This window comes from Camelus dromedarius, chromosome 10 (genome assembly GCF_036321535.1).
Source record: "Camelus dromedarius isolate mCamDro1 chromosome 10, mCamDro1.pat, whole genome shotgun sequence".
Classification (NCBI taxonomy): Eukaryota; Metazoa; Chordata; class Mammalia; order Artiodactyla; family Camelidae; genus Camelus; species Camelus dromedarius.
Genome location: NC_087445.1, coordinates 19,244,021 through 19,262,987, shown reverse-complemented (window position 1 = coordinate 19,262,987; position 18,967 = coordinate 19,244,021). Strand labels below are relative to the sequence as shown.

The 18,967-nt window shown below is 37.5% G+C and overlaps 1 protein-coding gene across 8 annotated transcripts in view; it reads left to right on the top strand.

The window, feature by feature from the left end:
* The window catches only part of FOCAD (focadhesin), a 234,736-nt gene that overhangs the window by 25,015 nt on the left and 190,754 nt on the right, over positions 1-18,967 (top strand). For all 8 annotated transcript variants that reach the window (XM_031449632.2, XM_064490168.1, XM_031449629.2 and 5 more), the window contains 3 exons: positions 30-118; positions 2,877-2,951; positions 5,163-5,317. In XM_031449632.2, the coding sequence (XP_031305492.2) occupies positions 62-118; positions 2,877-2,951; positions 5,163-5,317 (287 nt within the window). In that variant the 5' untranslated portion in view covers positions 30-61. The remainder of the gene's footprint in view (positions 1-29; positions 119-2,876; positions 2,952-5,162; positions 5,318-18,967) is intronic.

The window sequence follows — 18,967 nt, the reverse complement described above, 5'->3', positions numbered from 1 at the left end:
TGACCAACTGTTCTTTTGTTTGGTTACAGAATCTGCATACATACACGTAAGAGAAACAAAAATGTCAGATGATATCAGGAAAAGGTTTGAATTTCCAAATTCTCTTATCCAATCACAGGTAATTTTATTTATTTATTTATTTATTTATTTATTTATTTATTTATTTATTTATTTATTTATTTATTTATGCATGCTTCATGGTAATGAAACTTTTTGGTGGATTGTTAATTGATCTTTATATTTTTAATGTTAAATATTTTATTCATCTATGTGTAGTGATATATATTATTTAAAAAGTTTTATATCAGTTAATTTGAAAATTTATATTTGACATAGGAAAGTAATATTGAAATTGACCAATCTCTGCTTTTATTTCTGTCATACTTTTCTTCTTGGAGATAAAAACCTTGATTAACCCCTGAATGTATTCTTTTTGGTCTATAATTAATTATTGTATATAATTAATTAAGTAAATGGTTATACATCTACAGAGAATGAGAGAGTAATACTTAAAAAGGTGTGTTCTACCCTAGTACAGCTGTTAAGAATAACAGATTTTTATAATACTGACATTCAGTAAGTAAAATATCCTCTTGAATTTATATGCTAATTCAAGTAGGAGATTGTGATAATTTATTTTAGAAGAATTTTTCAGTTATTAGGGTTAAAACAAAAAATGGTTTTCTGGTTAGCCTTCAGCTAACCAGAGAAGCATTCTGGTTAATCAAGGTGCCATGATAGCTTACTGTGTTTTCTTGTGAGAATAAAGCTAAGGGACCAGCAGAAGCCTGCCTGAAGACTTAACGTACAGCGTCTTGGATACTTTCCGCAGTTGACCTCGGAGATGCCTGCTGTGGGAATTGACTTAGCTGGGTAGTGGGGAACCCTTCCATGAGGAGTAGAACACTCCTTATGCAAGATTCCCTTCTACCTGACTGGGTTGGAGTCATGTCCTGTGCAGCACAGGTGCTGACCATGAAGAAGAAGATGAAGGCTTGGAGGACACTGCCCACAATTTTCATTTTTCTGTGCCTGGAGTCCCGCCACTTGCATAGATAAAGCAGGAAATGCCTATGTGTGTTACTGTTAAATTAAGTGAAAAGTGAACATATATTGTTTAGTGTAGGATACCTATTTAAATTATTGTGTTATGGAAAACTTAAGTAGCTATATAGGCTGGTTTATGCTTGTATTTTGTATTTTGAAATCAATTTGGGCTATATTCTCTGATTTGTTGGAAAATTGAAAGGTTAATTAGAGAAATTGAATTTGGTGGGCAGTAGGGGGGTGTTTATCATTAAGCTTGTTTTCTTTGAGTCCTCTTTCTAAATATAAATATGAACAGTAGCATTTTTGTCCTTGTTGTGTTTTGTATTGGTTTTATTAGTTTCTTGCAATTGTGCCCTGTTCTCTGTGAATACTTATTGTTCTTTTGTAACCACTGCTTAGTGTTAGCACCATATTTCATTGATTCACACACATTTTTTCACATTTTAACATCTGTGAAATTGGGTTGCATCTAGTAATTGATGGCAACAGTCATTATATAATTGGTATTGCCTGCACATTTATGAACTTGGCCATGATTCTCTACGAGTCTGCAAGAGCTCTTTCACTAATACAAAATTAAAACTTTATAAGAAGCGTTGTATAACACAGATTAATTGGCAGCCTTTTTCTCTTTCTTAGTGGTATCTAACATGATGGTGAATTTTGCAGTTGATGGCCAGTTAACATTCAATGAAATATGGTATATTTTGTAAACAGGAACTGAAACTGTTCACTGGTCCTCAGTTCTTGTTACTTTCCCTTTACCTGGGAGGTAAGGGACAGTTTATTGATCTAAACTTAAAATTCATGTAAATGAGTGACTTGTATCTTAAAACTGAAACCATTAAGCATTAAGGTCTTAAATCAATTCCAATGTGTAAAATACAGAAAGAATCAAAGGAATAGGTGCTGTTTTTATTTGAGCTTTTCTGGAGACTTTGCAGGACTGACAGGTGTTCATAAGCATAGCGGACATTGGTCTCAAGTGCAGGATGAACAGCTGTTGTAGTAGCAGAGTCTCCCGCAACCCATACGTAGAATGGCTGTCACTGTTCCTAGCCTGTGGCTCTAAGACAGCAGTGCTGGGTAGTGCTGAAGAACTAGGAGAATGAAGCTGAGGTGTAGGAGGTAATGACATTTATGTATTTATAGAATCAGCTCTCCTATGAGAATCTTTTAATTTGGGGGTTTTTGACCAAGGAAAATTTTAGAGATTTATGAGACTGAAACTTATTAAGGAGCTGAAACCTATGAGAAACCAATAAAGAAATTTAATCATACAGCCTAGAGGAGGGAGAATGATCTTGGTGGGGGGACACCTGTTGGTTCGGATCTGTGTGGGCCATAGTCATAAAGATGGGGATGAGTTTTCTCCATCTTCATTAGGGGCATGATGAAGCATGATGTGTTTCATTTAGATGCAAAGATGATTTTAAAAGCTGTGGGCTTTTGGATTAAGCAATCTCAATTTGTCTCGTGGGCTAATGGATTAAGCAATCTCAAGTTAAATTCTAATACTAAGTGACAGCAATTTGAACTGAAAATCCAGCAATTTTCTTAGCATCTATGAACCATAGTTTGCTTATTGGGATAAAATATAGGATAAAAAAGCTTACCTGGCCTGGAGGGTTATTATGAAGATAAGAAATGATGTATGCGGATTGCCAAATTCAGTGCTTCTGCATAGTGCACACTGGGTGAATGGTAATGTTGTTACCAATTGCCTGGCATTCTTACATCAACTAGTTTTGCTATTAGTTCACTTCAAATTCACTACTGAGAGAACTTCTGAGGGAATGTACTCATTCTTTTGTTTCTTGTTTTAGGCCGTGGGTCATCTTATTGCTGCAGTTCTAAAGGAAAATGTTTTTTCAGAAAAGATCCACCAGTCCACAAACCAGGTCTGTGTTTAACTTTGTGCTTTAGTTCTATTCAGATACGGCTCCTAGTTGGACCACATATGAAATTCTTTTGTTTTCCTCACAGTTCAGTCACTACAGAAATGATTTTTAACTTTGAGGAGCTCATTGCCTTTTTTTTTTTTTGGTTTGCCATGTTTTTCTTTCAAATTTTAAATTTGTTACAACAGACTCCAGGACTGAGATATGGAAGGGGTCAAGGGGAGTCTTCTTATGACTATTAATGAAAAATAACATGGGTGGAACGAGGGTAGGTATGCTTTCAGAGAAAGCTGTGATACGGTTACCGCTGAGGGAATATTTTTGTTTAATAGAGAAATTGAGCACCGTGGCTCTGCTTGGGTGCAGGAGATTTCTCATACTTTAGGTAGCCCCAAATTTGAGTTGTCAGTCGGAAAGGTCATGCCTTGACAGATGGAGTAGGAAAAAAAGTTCTATACCACACATGAGACAGATGAATGCAAGGAGTTGAAGCAGTGCTTACTGAGATGTTTACCACTTGGGTTTTGGTGTATTTTGACATGCTGATTGAAAACTCTGCTTTGATAGGTCCTCTAAAGTAAACTCTATGGAGAATATAGGTGATGGAAACAAGATTTTTTTTTTTCCATAACAGAAATGTATTTCCTTTCTCTCACATTCCTATTTATTAGCTGCTCCAAGTTTCATTTCATTACAGCTTTGGCTGACATACTGAAGTCAGTGTAGGGCATACTTCACTAATTGGCATTTATCTGGTGTTTGTATGTAGTCATATAAATTAGGTTTTCCAAGAACCCTGATCTTAATCCTGCCTATAATCACATTATGTACTCTGAGAAGATCTAATGGTTTTACTTAAACTGCCAGGATTTATTGAATGTCAAATCCCTGTAACTAAATGTTTCCTCTACTCCTGATAAATGGATGCTTACTTCCATGAGGACACAGTATTACCTGAGGCAACATTTTTAAAATTCATTTATTTTGTTATTCTGGCTTAGTAATGGGGTAATGACTTTTAGAACCCCTTGGTATTGTCCATGCAGGTGAATAAAATTTCCTTCTGAATAAAATAAATGGGCTAGAAACGTTTCTTTCTTGCAGTGACTGTTAACTGGATTGTTCTGTTATAGTGAGATCCTAAGATTGAAAAGGCTCTCAGAGCCAGCCACAGTGGGAAAGTAGGCACAATAGAATGTGGATTTTCATTCCTTTAGTTATTCTGTGGGAGCTGAGGATCTTGATTTTTTTTCTCCAGATTGTATGTTTTCCTAATAAATCATGTCAGGAGGAAGGAAAAAATAGCTTCATTGTATGTTCTTTAAAAAAAAACAAACAAAATGAAACAAAAACAAAAACAAAATTCCCCAAACCACATATAAATCTAAATGGACTAAACCTGCAATATATTCAAAAATAGATTTATCATTAGTAGTGAACCTTTTTTTTTAGGAGGGTTCCTGAGGAAGTTAGGAAAGCTAGAACCTCTGCTTTTATAGGATTTTTCAAAATAAAGAACTTAAATTTACTTATGTATCTTTCTGGTGCTTTTCTATCAAAGATGACAGGTTCACAGTGTGAGAGAGAAAAAGTCAGCCTCTTCCTTGGCTGAAACAGTTTCCCTAGGCTTTTGTGGGTAGTCATGGAACCAGCTTGCTCGTAGCCTGTCCTACCTCTGTCTCCTTCCTCTGGGCCCACGTCCAGTGACAGTCGATAGGGGCAGGGACATTATGGGGGACAGTGGGGTCTATGTGGGGGATAGAGTTTGGTGGGAAGAGAGCGGGAACATTTTCTGAAACTATCACTGCCATGCAGGGCTTGGAGCATAGGCATGATTTGGGGTTCAGCTTAGACCCGCTGATGTGCTGATCCTGTTGGTGTCCGGTTTAAACGACTTGGTTGGAGGGCGGTGCTAGAGCCAATCGCAGTTTTGATCTCCGAATGGTTGTGTTGCTCTAACTCCAGTCACACCTCTGCAGCCAGCCTTATTGTGCAGGAAAGACACAAAGGTGAGAGAGAGCTGTTGTATCAGATACACATCCTTCCCTCTCTTGGAAAACCGACTGTATTCTACAAATGGTGTGACATGGCATCATTTCCGTAGAGGAAGGCTAGCCTACTGTGAACGAATTACACTTCGATGAATGGCCAGGGGTGTGTGGGCCCCTGCTGCTCATCAGACATGTGTTTTAATCACTGGTTTGATTTCAGACTCCTGCTCTGAACTTGCTGTGGGAGAAGTGTTGCAGCGATGACGTCGTGGTTCGAACAGCCTGCTGTGAGGGTCTGGTGGCCCTCGTCACTCAGGAGCATGCGGAGTTCAGCTATGTTCTCAATGGGATACTCAACCTGATTCCGTCTACCCGGTACTCTTTCCTTCCTGTTTGATCAGTTAGCAATTTAAATTTTTAGGAAAAAAATTGACGAATCTGCCATTAAGGGTCACCATTCACTCTACTTGCCAGTTGTTTTTCTTTCCCTTAAAATGCCATGCAGTTGATATTTCATGTTTGGTGAGAACTTGCTGATTTAAGGGCTAAAAGTTTGAGGTCATTTACTGTACTTAGTTTTGGAGCTCTGCTTAAATTTGTCATTTGTCTGCTTTTTTTACGAATAGTGAAGTAGTGTGTAATTCACAGTTTGCAGTGCAAATTCCTGAATTATTTTAAGAAAGAAGGCTGTCTATAACAATACTAATTCCACAGTGGTAAAATTTATGCACTATTGACAGTACTTGGTTGGCCTTTGGCATTAGTACATGTGTTAGAAAATGATAGCATTAATTTCTTTGAAAGCATTTTGTGATTTAGACATATCTTCCGCTGATTATTCTAAGTAAATAATGTTTAGTTCTTTGAATTTGGTATGGTCATATTTATTTCACTCACACTGAGAATAATGGAATCACAGGGGTTAAAAGGGGGCATACTTCTTTTTTTTTTTTCCCCAAGGTTCTGGGGATTGAACCCTGGACCTCGTACATGCTAAGCATGTGCTCTCCCACTGAGCTATTTCCCTTCCCCGCATACTCCATTCGGAAGTGGTCAAGCTAGACTCTGTTTGAACCATGGAAGTGGGCATCTCTTGTACAATATCCCTAAAAAGGAGGTGCCACTTTTTGCTTCAAGAAATGATCTTGATCTATATGCCCTCAGTTTTGTCTGCTTTAATCATTTGGTCTTTGGCCCATTCTCCCAACTCTTATCCAGGGTCCTGCCTTCTCTCTCAGTGGGGTGACTTGTTCGCTCAGTGTTTTTCACTCACCTTTATTGTAGCATCACCAGAACTGAATACTTAACCTTTGTTTCTGCCATCAGTGGAGATGGAGTATAGCCGTTGCTATCAATCTGTGGAAGATGACTTCCTGGGTTTGAGGTCTATCAGGTATCATAACTTCTGGCCTTTTAACCTTTCTTTACAAATCTTATTTTGTTCCCTTAGATCATCTCTTTGTATCTTTTTGGAACCTTGATTTTTCTTTATATTCTGCTGTGTACATTGTTAAGTCCAAGCCCTTTAGTTTGATATACATGCCCTTCCCAAAGTAGTGTTCACCTTCTGTTCAACCTGCGTTTTCCGCCAGGAGCCCACCTCTCTAGCCGTACGCAGCTGTCCCCTGTTCCCCAGCCTCCGTATGCTGCACCTTTGTGTGCAATGTCCCCATCTCCTTTCTTTCTGGCATCATCTTCTCCGTCCTTCGAGGCTCAGCTCAGACATTGCCTCCCCTGTCTCGACACTTCCCTCTTCTAACTGGGCTACTTGCTCTTTCACAATATACTTATATTTTTAACCCGTATTTTTGTATCTAGTTCACTCTTTGACAGTAGATAACCAACTATTGTTGAATAAATAAGGATTTGATCATCACTAAATGCTTACTCATTTTCTGTCTTTTTCTTTGTGTGCATGTCCTTGTACATATACAAACATGTTTCTAGAAGGATTCTGTTGGTTAAAAAGTTGGTTTTGAGGAGGCTTTTAGAATGTTGTTTTGATGTGTCTGTCTTTTTGTAACTTATTAGTTGACCTTAAGCCACCTAGATTTTGCCTCACCTCTTTTTTCAAATGCAGGGAATAGTATTTGTTCCTCCTGAAGTAGTTTTCAAATGCTTTAAAATTCACAAACATAAAAGCCCCTTGCATTGCATGGTTGTACTATTTATATCCAAAAGTAAGAGCATCAGCAGCTAAAGGGGCTGGGGGATGGTCTCTAAAGGAGAATTAGAGCAATTTAGATTACACCTTTAATTCTAGAATGTCCTGTTAGAAAATTATACTGGTGTGGGATCTCCTTCACACATTTGTGTAAGTCCATCAACACTCTTGTCAACTGAGAAGCATAAGCTTTGCTGATAGTGAATCAGCATGTCATCTGTATAAATTAAAATTTCTCAGTAACATGACTTTTTTTTTAAATTAAAAAACTTTTTTGAATAAGCAACACATTCACATGGTAAAAAAAATTCAGAAGGGCATATAAGGCAAAGTGTCCAATTTTTCTCCTCAGAGTTAAAACTTTTACCAGGTTTTCTATTTATTATCCTTTTAAAGATGTTTGTACATGTAACTGAACATTTATGTGTACATGTTTTTTCTTTTAAAAAAGTTTGTAGCCTACTGTATGTAGTATTCTTTATTTTGCATTTTTCTGTGAAAAAATATATCTTGGATATCATTCCTTACCATACATAAAGAGTTCTCTAATTTTTTCCAGTTGTATAATATTCCATTGTATGAATGTGTCATAATTTACCAACTCTGTCTTGTTTTCACTTATTTGCAATTATAGGCAGTACTTCAGTGTACTGTATCTTACACATATAGGGGACCATTAGTTTCTAAGAGTCTTCGGATATATGGCCAAGATATGGAAGAAAGCCTTGAGTTTTTATAGTAAGCAAATATAGGAATTTTAACAATTGAAGGATCCTGAAAAAAAATTTTATTTTTAAGTTTTTTAGAATGTTCACTTTGTCTACATTGTTAGCCACAGGAAATGTAAACAGAGTAGACTCTGAAGCTAACCAATTAACTTTTAAATCAATTTAATCATGACATGTGTTATGTAAGTGCTAAGTTTTCTTTATTGTTGCCAGTAGAGGTAATAATTATTTGTGAAGAATTTGCTTTATTTTAAGTAGCAGAGCTTTGTGGTTTTAGTGATTACAAAGACTAAACTTTGCATTGTTTATGTCTTAAAAAAAGCAAAATGAGCATCAAATTTAAGAAATTAAATTTAATTAAAAACAGGGGACCCAAACAGCCTCCTCTTCCAAATGCTCCTCAGGGAATCTGAGAAAACCATCTTTATCTTTGGGATCTAAAAGCAGAAATGACTTTGTCATTTCCCTGTGGTTCTTGGCTGAGACATTTTGAATCTCCAGTTTCCAGTATTTAAATTTCTACTTGTCTCTGGCTTTCTCTTCTTAAAATAGAGATTTATCGGAATCTAGAGGCACCTTGGGAACAGAGCCACACAGTGATTGCTCAGCTTTGATGTAGAAAAATGAGTCTAAAACTTTTTTTTTCATTTTGCCTACCTAGTATCCTAGCATTTTTCAGGAACAGAGGGTGGGAGGGAGGGAGTGGGGGAGAGAGAGAGAGAGAGATGGAAAGAGAGAAGCAGCCTTCTGTAGAATAGATACTTAGCAAATAGAGCTTCTGGAGCTATCCCAGCATTGCAGTCAGTGTTGAAAGCTGCAAGGAAAGATGGAAGGAAAATTCAGTGAGGATCTCTCTCCTTGCCTTCTAACCTGCTCCTTGGCTTTTTGCGGTCTAGTCTGTATAATTCCCTTGGAACATGTGTGAAAAGCCCTCTCCCCCCTCAAATGCAACCCACAATCTGAGACATTGGTCTAGGGCCTGCTACGTTGTATAGTCTAACTTTGAAAACACGACATTTGCAAAGCTCTGGTTGTCTAAACTTCAGGGAGTGGCTGGGAAATTGTCTGGCTCTATCTGAGAGACTGTTCTCTTCAAAGGAGTAGTTTGATGTCCAAGAGTGTTCTCGGTTCAAAGCTGAGGCAACATGAAACAATTGTAAACTAGTTTTTATAGCTTCTGTAAACAAAGGAATGGATTTAAGAAGTCTAAAATGTTCTTTTAATCAGTAAGGAAATTTGAAAAAAAAAAATTATTCCCTAGGGAGGGTGAAAGAAAGAAGGGGACCCACAAAGGAAACACAGTAAGGAGATTATTATCAGTGGTTAAATGTGAATTTTAAAATTAAATAAAACCGAAATTAAAGTGAATGATATATGTACTTTTTGTGTTCTTTAGGAAACTGCTAAAGTTTAGATTGCTTTTCATTTTGTTAGTTTTTGTTTTTGTGTTTACATTGAGTTTATCCTAAGATTATGATTCCCAAAGCAAGGAGTTTCCCCATTTTTCTTTCCTTAGGTCCCCCGCCCATCAACTGCGCTAGCTTCTAGAAAGCTCATGTAGCCATTGTTATGGTTGCTTAGTAACGGATTGTGAATAAAAACCGTACTCTCCTGTGGAACCAGGTATTTAGTTTTTGATATTGAGATGTCATGACAGCCTGTAATTTTAGTTTAGCTGCTTCCCCGACCCCCCACCCCTTTCTTTTTAAAAAATATGTTTGGTAGGACAGTTACACTTTAGATAAACTAGCACTTGATTTGGTTCCTTTGTGCTTTCCAACAGGGAAGGGACCTGCAATTTATGTATTTGGGGGGAAATAAAGTGTATTAAGGTGTGAGAGGTTAAAGTCTCTTTTCTGAGATTCCTAAAGTTTACTTTTTAATAAATCTCGATTAAGATGTTAAAAATGCCCAGAGTGGGTCCTGGCTAAAGCTGTTGGATTCAGTGAGTCTTTGATCATGGATTGATAAAAGTCCAGTTTGGTTAAAAATGATTTTGAGAACTATTTGGAGTTAAGATTTAGGGTAATTAGAAAATTCTTGTCTCTCAGGGTCTTCTACTTTATTGATGACCTTGTTCCTTGGGAAACTTAATTATTTTGTTATCATGTAGGAAATGGTTAGTAATCCAGGAGATGCTGTATTCATATCTTGTATTGTTGAAGCTTTTCTGTAATTTTTAGCTTCTTTTTCTTTATTTTATTTGGCAGAAGAAGAACCAAAGAAGGATGCCTTTATGAGATTTCCCCCAAGGTTTAAGGAAGACAGTCTTAGCATGCTTTCTTCTGCAGCTGGGGTGTCAGTTATTTTTTTGTGAATTTGAGATGGTTTTAGGGTTTATATCTACATTGGTATCATTGCTCATTTAACTCTTACTTGATGATGACAGAATTCCTAGACCATGTCTATTTCTTCATCTTGTCTTTTTTTGTCTTTTAAGTATTCCCTTTAGCCTTTCAGCTTATTTTCAGATGGTCTCCTTTCCTTTTTTCGAATCCTTTTTCCTTCTCTAAAATCACAGAATCTCTCTCATCTTGCAGCTCATAACCAGAAAAGTAATTCCAGCCCCTTTCTCATCTAGGACATTCTGCCCTATTTCTTTTTAAGTTAGCTGATCTGGTTGAAGGCTTTGTTTGTCACAAAATCTTACATTGTGTAAGAGTCATGTGTTTATGCTGAGATGTTTTTAGGTGATTTAAACGTAACTACTGAAATATATGTTACTTTTATAATGGAAAAATGCTTCAGAAGAAATCAGACTGTTTTCTGATACTTAGAAGATAAATATACAGAACTTTCCTAAGCAAAGGTTAATAGTATTATACCTTTTAGATTTTTTTTTTTAAGAAGCTTTTTTTTTTTGGTCATTTGTTCAAGCATAGATTCCCCAGAACTATTTTGTTTTTTGCCTCCCTGTCTTCCTGGCTCTGTCTCTCTCTTTCCTCATATAATTTTATAACAAACTTAGAAAAGGATTTGATTATTAATCTAATGTTTAACATTCTCTTATTTGCTGGTGACTTACTATACTTAAGGCTGACCAATTACCCCTTCTAGTTAAAAAGAGACTTGGCTACATTTGTACCATTTGTTTCCGTGGTACCCAAGGATACCCTCTTTTGGGCTGTTGGTGTAGTTTTCTTTAACTCAAACTTCTGTTGTTCTCATCCCTGGTCAAAAAATTAATATGGGTACTTCCTTGTACCTCATATAGAATTATTCCAAAAGGAAAGAACCAAACATTATTTGTAGTCTTTGCAAAAGGAGACTGAACATATACATGAGCAGTGTTTAATGCTGTAATCAAATAAACCCCAGAAGAAGGAAACCTGAGGTTTGGTGTTCGTATGCACAATAGTAATTGTGCTATATTTACCTTGTGAAAAGCCATTTTTGTGGGTAGTTTTAATTAGCATCGTTTGTACAGCTTGTCTGACTAGAAGTTTTTTCTTTTTTTTCCCCCTGGAATATTCAACATCATTATTGCCCCACGCTTCCTCTTATGATGAGATCTGGGTTTGGCTCTTGCGCCAGTGAAAATTGAGGTTCCTCTCTTGCCTGGTCTTCTGCCTCTGCGTGTGTAGCTCAGGCCTGATGCTTCCTTTGCTCCCTCAAGGGTTCTTGAGTCAGCTCAGCTTGCTTTGGCAGCCACCCAAGGAAGGACTTGTTACTGCTGATCTTTACTAAAGGGTTTTTGGCAGCAGGTTCTCAAGTGTGTCAGGACTCTTGTGGGCTACAAGTTACCCAAACCCACTTGAACTCCTTAGAGCGTAAAAGGGTGATTTTAACTTTTATGATAAAGGGGTGGCCCACAGGACTCAAGAGCAGGGATGTACCTGGGCCTCAGAAACAAATTGGATCCAGGCTGTGTGTTTCTTTTTTCTTGCTACAGACTGACTTTCTCTGCTTCCTAGTCTACAGGGTACCACCTGCTTCTGGGTTAACATCTCTTATCCATAAGGAATAGCCAGGCTGAGGCTGGAATTTCTTGACCACAGTTACAGATTTCCAAGGATCAGCAAGTGTGAGATGTTCACTCGTGGAGCAGTCAGCTCTGCCAGGGCCTGTGTGTTAGTTTCCTAGGGCTGCTGTAGCAAATGACTACAAACTTAAAACAACAGAAATGTATTATTTCACAATGCTGGAGGCCAGAAGTCCAATACCAACATGTGGGTGGGATTGGTTCCTTCTGGAGACTGGGAAAATCTGTTCCATGGGTCTTTGCTAACTTCTGGTAGCTGCTGGCAACCCTTCACGTTCTTTGGCGGTGACTGCATAGCTGTAGTCTCTGCCTCTGTCTTCTTGTGACCTTCTTTTCTTTGTGTCTCTGTGTCTCAAGTCTCCCTCTCCTTTCTCTTATAAGGGTACCAGTCAATGGGTTGAGGGCCCACCCAGGATGATCTCATCTGCAGATCCTTAGTTACATCTGTAAAGATTTTATTTCCAAATAAAGTCACATGTACAGGGACCTAGGATTAGAACAAGATACAGCTATCTTTTCAGGGGACACAGTTTAAAACTCTCTACAGTTGTGTCTTCATTGTATGAATATTTGTATGTTAGGATCCCTTTTGTAGCAACCATATGAATGGAGAAGGAGTGGTAATTCTCAAAACAGAGAGGAGACTGGGACACTGTTACCAACAATTGAATTTGAGAGAAAGCCATGAGTTTGGAAATATGTATCTCTTAGCCTCCTTAAACATAATTGTGCTTAAATATAAGTGACTGATACTCTGTGTTGCTATGACTGGGATAGAGGGAGGAAAGAATGAGTGGACGGAGAGTCAAAGATGACATACTTGTTTTATTGTGATGGCAAGATGCTTTGCATCGTCATCGTCATCACATCATCATCATCATCATCATCTGGAATATTTTTTTGGAAAGTGTATACTATCTCTCCAAACGGCAATAAAAGTAGAAACAACCACTGCCTTGGTTTCCAAGGGAAGGGAGGTAAAGGAAGGAAACCAGCTTGGAGTGTGACACAAAAAAATAACCAAGAAAATTTTGGAAAAACTAGATATTGCAGAGGGGAACTCTTTGCTTTTTAAAGCTTTTGATAGAAAATTTCAAAAGTAAGTAAAAGAATGTTATGAACCCTCATGTTCCTATCACTGTGCCCAATAACCATTAGCCCATGGCCAGTCCTGCTCCCTCTGTGATCTCCTCTTCTTCCATGATCTCCTCTTCTTCCATCCTACCTGTATTCTTTTGAAGCAAATCCCAGACATTGTATAATTTCTTCTGTAGATATTAAATATATCTCTTTTTAAAAAGAGTAACAGTAATGTGATTATTATTCCTGGATATATGTGTGTGTGTGATTTTTAAATGTCCAGTCAGAATTAAGATTTCTAATTGCCTCATAAATTTAGTGTTTTTTTTTTGAATGGCCATCCAAATAAGAATTAGTTACATCTTTAACATCTCCTTAATCTGTGTAATGTCCCCTTCATATCTATCCATCTTTCTCTGTCTCTCTCTTTCTTACAATTTATTGAAGAAACTTGGTTGTTTGCAGTGATCTCCTAGGGTGGATTTTGCTGACTGCTTCCCCGTGGTGTGTGTTAAACTTATTTCTCTGTATTTCTAGTAAATTGAAAGTTTGCTCTAGAAATTTGATGGGATTTAAGTTCAACTTTTGTTGTTTTTGGTGTTCGTGGAGGGACGACTTCTTCTTAGGTGGTAATGTGTTCTTCCATCAGGAGGGACATAAATATCTCATTGTTTTCTTCTGTGGTGATGTTAGCTGTTGATGCTCAATGCCTAGTCCGTTCATTCACTTGGAGTTTCAGATAGTGACATTCTAATTCTGTCATTTTTTCTTCACTTACTGCTTGAAATACTGCTGTAAAGAGAACCTTTCCCACAGTTACTGTTTGGTTACCCACTAGTATAGTTTGTACAGGAAAGGCAGGATATATACCTGATTTTTTCTCTTTATTTACTAAGCTTAAAAATAAGCAGTTTTTTTTAAAGCATCCTTTAGTGTTGACCAATTAGATTTTATTTTGTAAAGAATTGTAATGAGCTCATGGATTTTAACATAATTGATATATTTCCATCCTCTTACCTCTTATTAAAAAATTATATTTGTAGACTTTATTATCCTTTCACTATTTTGAGCTTATTTTGGACCCACTCCTTTAGAAGCAGTTTGAGAGAGAGAAAGAAAGAAATTTTAGTAGTTTCAAAACTCCTGTTGCTACTTAGTGATTTTCATATGTAACAAATGGACTAAGAGGGAAGGGAGTGAAAAAAATAACATCTTCCAAAGGGAACTTCTTGCAGCTGCTCTGAGCTTAAGTCACAGAAACCATCTAATATTCTGAGGAGTCTCTTAGGAGTTATTTTGTAGGGTTGTGAACCTAGCTGCATGGTGAGCAGTCTTCAACATACAAGTTAAATCTGTTTCCCATGCTGATTATTTATCTTTTACTTTATTTATTCTATTAGGAATCTTGAGTTGGTTTTAATGTGGTAACTGCATGACTTAAGATGTATTTAAAAAAAAAAAACTCCCACTCAAAAAACCCACCTCCCTTACCCCAACAGGGTTATTTCATTGCTTCATAATATAAAGGGTACTATATTAATTTTATCTTTCCAATATTTACAATTCCCTCTCTTGCTAAATGTACAATCCCTGAAAGGACTATAACCACAACTAGTAATACCATTTGTATGAGCTTATTCAGTACTGTATTAAATAAGAAACTTTATAATAGTAAAGATATAAGATACTATAATTTCAGTGTGCATATGTGAAATCATGTAATTATAGAACTAGAAATTACCTTCAGAGGTCACCTCTGTATCCAAGCAAGAGAATTGTGTAGCTGTCTTCCATTCATCCATCTATTTGTCTGCTAATTAAACATATTTATTGAATATCTCCTACATACCTGTACGAGGTGCTGTGCTATCATGGTGAGGAGAGCAGTCATAGTCATTGTATTCATGGTGCTTTTTGCTTGGAGGCAGAAACTGCCATTATCACATAGTTGCACAATTATATATTAAGAAGTACACTGTGTTGGGAGTGCCTTTAACCTGGGAGTTTGGCCTCGTCGTGGAGGTCAGGGAGGACTTCCCTGATGAAGTAACACTTAACGTGAGATTGAGGAACAAATAAAACTTATCTAGGTAAATAAGACAGGGTAGAATTTTCCAGAGGAAACAGCACATGCCACGTTCCTGTGGTGACAGGGAAGACGAGCAGTTAGGAAGGCATGAAAATGCCAAGAACAAGGGGAGAGTGGTTTGAGATGAACCTGGGAAGGTAGGTAGGGCAGACAATGCAGGCCGTGATGACTAGTTTCGAGGTTTTGGGTCTTTATCCTGAGTGCAGGGGGAATCCCTTGAAGTGTTTTTATCTAGTGAATATAACGATTTCAAAAAGACCACTCTGGCTGCAATATGAACACAATGTTAAAAGCACCGGGTTGTGGACAGGCAGATAGAATGGCGCAGGGAAGTGGATTAGGTGGCTGTTGGTGGAGTTTAGGTGAGGGGTGATAGTTGTTTGCTAGAGATAAAGGGAAGTAGATAGATTTGTGAGATACTTAGAAGCTTTTGAGGTGGATTGAATATGAGGATGACTGGAAGGGATATATCAAAGGTGGCTCTTTGATTTCTGTCTTCCCTAACAGGTGGATAGGGCACATTAGAGGACCAGGTGTGTGGGAGGAGCGTGAGTGTGGTTTGGGACATGTGAATTTGAGGCACAATTCAGACACTGAAGTGGAAATATCTAGTAGGCAGTTGGATGATATGCCTTCTTCTTCTTTTTTTTTTTTTTTTTTTTTTGTTAACGATGTCCCTGGAACACATTATACTGTGAACAAGTTAGTCATAATGTCTAATCAGATCTCTTCTGCTTTGATTAAAGTCTTCACTTTGATTTGTTAAATAACTTACTGGGTACCTGTGTACCTCAAACACAGACAGCCTGCTTGTCAGGGGCTAATTCCAGATCCTGAAAATGTTCCTCAGCAGTTTACTTCCTCAAATTAACATGTTTTTATATTTGTACTAGACTGTGACTGAAGACAGGTTTAAATAAAAGACTCTGTAGTTATTTCATTGTTTATTTAAATTTCTGCTCACGCCATCTGTCTAGGAGATCGGGTTTAGTCTTCTATTTGTGTTCAGTGAGTCCTTCCTCACCTTGAGACTGCAAATCTTTTTTCCCCTATTTTTCACTAATGAAAAAAATAAAAGTAGTGCATACTTTTTTGAAAATTCAAACACTGGGGCTTGAGGGTAGTGAAAGTAGTAAGTGGTAAAATGTTTCCTTTTTACCATTTGGTCTTTCTTTCCTTCTTTTTAAAACATTCACTTTCTTATCAGGCCCTCATGAAAACTAGGAAGTGACAATCCTGGATGGGCTTAGGGCCAGTAGGGTGTCTCAGAGGTTCCTCCAAATACTGGTCTTGATTCCCTCTGGAATATGGAGAAAGCTAGGGTGATCTGAAATTAGAACTAGGCACATGGAATTAGGGACCAGCTAATTCCAATGAAATTGGAGCCCCATTTCTCGATGTATAAAAAAAAGTATAAGCTCATACACTACAAGTGTTTTAAAATTGGATAGTCTATTCATATGTATCTTGTTCTAAAACTTGCTTTTTCCCACTTAATATGTGTTGGACATCTTTCTGTAGATCTGCCTGCATCTTCATTAATATCTACATTCTATAATATGATTGTATCATATTTTAACTATTTCTCTATTAACAATTGTAGGTTTTTTCTTCCATTTTTTAAAGACAGCAGATGTATTGTGATATCTTCTTTTGGGCATATGTAAAGGTATTTCTATATGATGGGTTCTTCGAAGTGGAATTTATGGGAAAAAGACTGTGCATTTAAAAATTTTATGGATACTGCCAAATTGCCCTCCATAAAGGCTAAGTGAATGTATGCTCAACATGAGAATTCTTATTCCTCATTCACTCGTCAACACTGGATATTATGAATCTTGCTCTTCTGTGATCTTTGTGCCTATATTCTCTGCTCATTTTTCTATTATATGCTTTGCCTTATTAACAAAATGTTGCTTTTTTATTTTATGGATATTAACCCTTTTTCGTCTATGTTGTAGATATTTCATCTCAGGTTGTCTCTTAATTGTATGTTTTCTTTCCCATGAAAACCTTCCCCACTAACTTTGCTAATGTGATTTGGAATTTTTATGACAGATTGTCTTTTTTTCCCTCTTTTTCATACTTTTTCCCTGCAAATCCTCTCTTAAAAATTGCTTTAATCTTTATAGTTACTTTTGAAAAATGTTGAAGACTTGATTGTAAATTCTTCTGATATTCATTCTGATCACAGTTCTTTGTAGTCTACCTCTTTCTATCTCTTCAATTCTTTCTTGTGCTTTATCTTAAAATATAACAACTTTATTGAGGTATAATTCACATATTAAAATCACTCTTTCAAAGTGTACGACTCAGTGGTTTTTAGTATATATATGAAGATGTGCAGCCATCTTGCATTCTCTTTTAACTGGAGAACCTCTTTAAGAAAATTTTTCAGGTTATTATGTCTGAAAAATAATTTGTCTTCATACACTACTCTTAGTGTTTTTGGGGGGCAGGATTGTGTAAATATTGAAATTGAGAAGACCAAGAAACTTCTGAACATGTAATGACCCTCTCACCAAATCAAGCCAGAGTAGGCCCCTTATGATAGGGTCTCAGTCAAACACTGGAATCTGAAAGCTGCTCACTGGCTCAGTGATGATTAGAATTCATCTGTTAAGTATAGCTTCATACCTGAGATTGCGTGGTCTTGTATGAAATTTGGGCACAGGCCCGGGCCAGAGCCACAGGCGTTTGTGTCGTCCCAAGGACTAACTTTCCAAAAGCAAGACTGCAAGACTGAGGCCGGATGAGTTAGCTTTAGCAAATTTACATATTTGGAGGAGTCAAATCACACTGAAGCTCTGAGAAGCCCCTGTAAGCTCTGTTGTCTGTGACTGAGGTCCAACATTCACGCTCAGGAATAGGTTCTTGATAATCTGGTGTTAGAGCAGTTATGATTTCCATGCTGAAGGATCTCCAGGTCTCTGTAAAGGAAAGTGTGAAGAGTGGTAAAGAGCTGGTGGGTCCACTGGGAGATACCATTCCTGAGAGTCAAGAATCCTCAGCCACAGAATGGTTCTCAAAAAGTGCATAGTGTAGAGAATTGCAAAGAAGGAATTTATTCTAAAAGTTTTCATGTTGAGATATCTTCTTAAGCTTTACAAGAAAAAGATTCTAGGAACCCAGAATTCAATGAAGTCGTCAGAAGACTCTGAACAGTCTTGAAGGAAGAAAACAAGACAGTACCTCTGTTCCCAAAGAGATGCCATGCCACCAGACCTTCCTAAATCAACTGCACTTCTTTCCAATTTTTTTAAAAATTTAGTTTTTACTTTTTATTGAGTCATAGTGGAATTAACTGTCCACATTGTTGGTGAAAGCAAAGCGGAATTGACACTTTTGATATTTGAAAAATATTAATACACAATAAGTTATAAGTTGTAAGTAAAAGGTTTGTACATACAAGGCCCTTTCTCAAAATGGAAGAGTATCCAACCCAGTGTTGTGTGTGTGTCAAGGCTGGCTTTAGAGGTTCTTAGCCCAAGTATCACAAGCCAGACAGCTCACGAGAAGACTGGGCTTTTCTTCTGTCCCTTAAGTGACTGAAAATTCCGCTGTGTGGCAGCAAGGTGCATTGTGCTCATTCCCTGTCTTCTAAACAGGTGCCAGGCTTTTGCTCTGTCAGCTCTGGAGAATGAGATGGGATCTGCAGGCGACACTGACACATGCCACACTGCTTGTTATTCTTAGGTTGTACTTTGTATACACAGGACAGATGAGGGGGTTGGCTTCCCACTCAGCCAGCATAATGCTGAGACACTGGGGTATGTGAGAAAAGCTGAAGCTCTGTTTGACATCCGCGGAGAACACATACAGGAGAGAATCTTAGGGAAACGGCTTCACGAAGCGTTGAGACATCTGTTTTCACTAGAGGATCCGCACAGGAGAGAAACCATGTATGTGTGATACCTTTCACAAAACATTCATTCGTGAGTCTCTGTTGCATGGTCACAAGAGGACCCATGTGAAAGAGAAA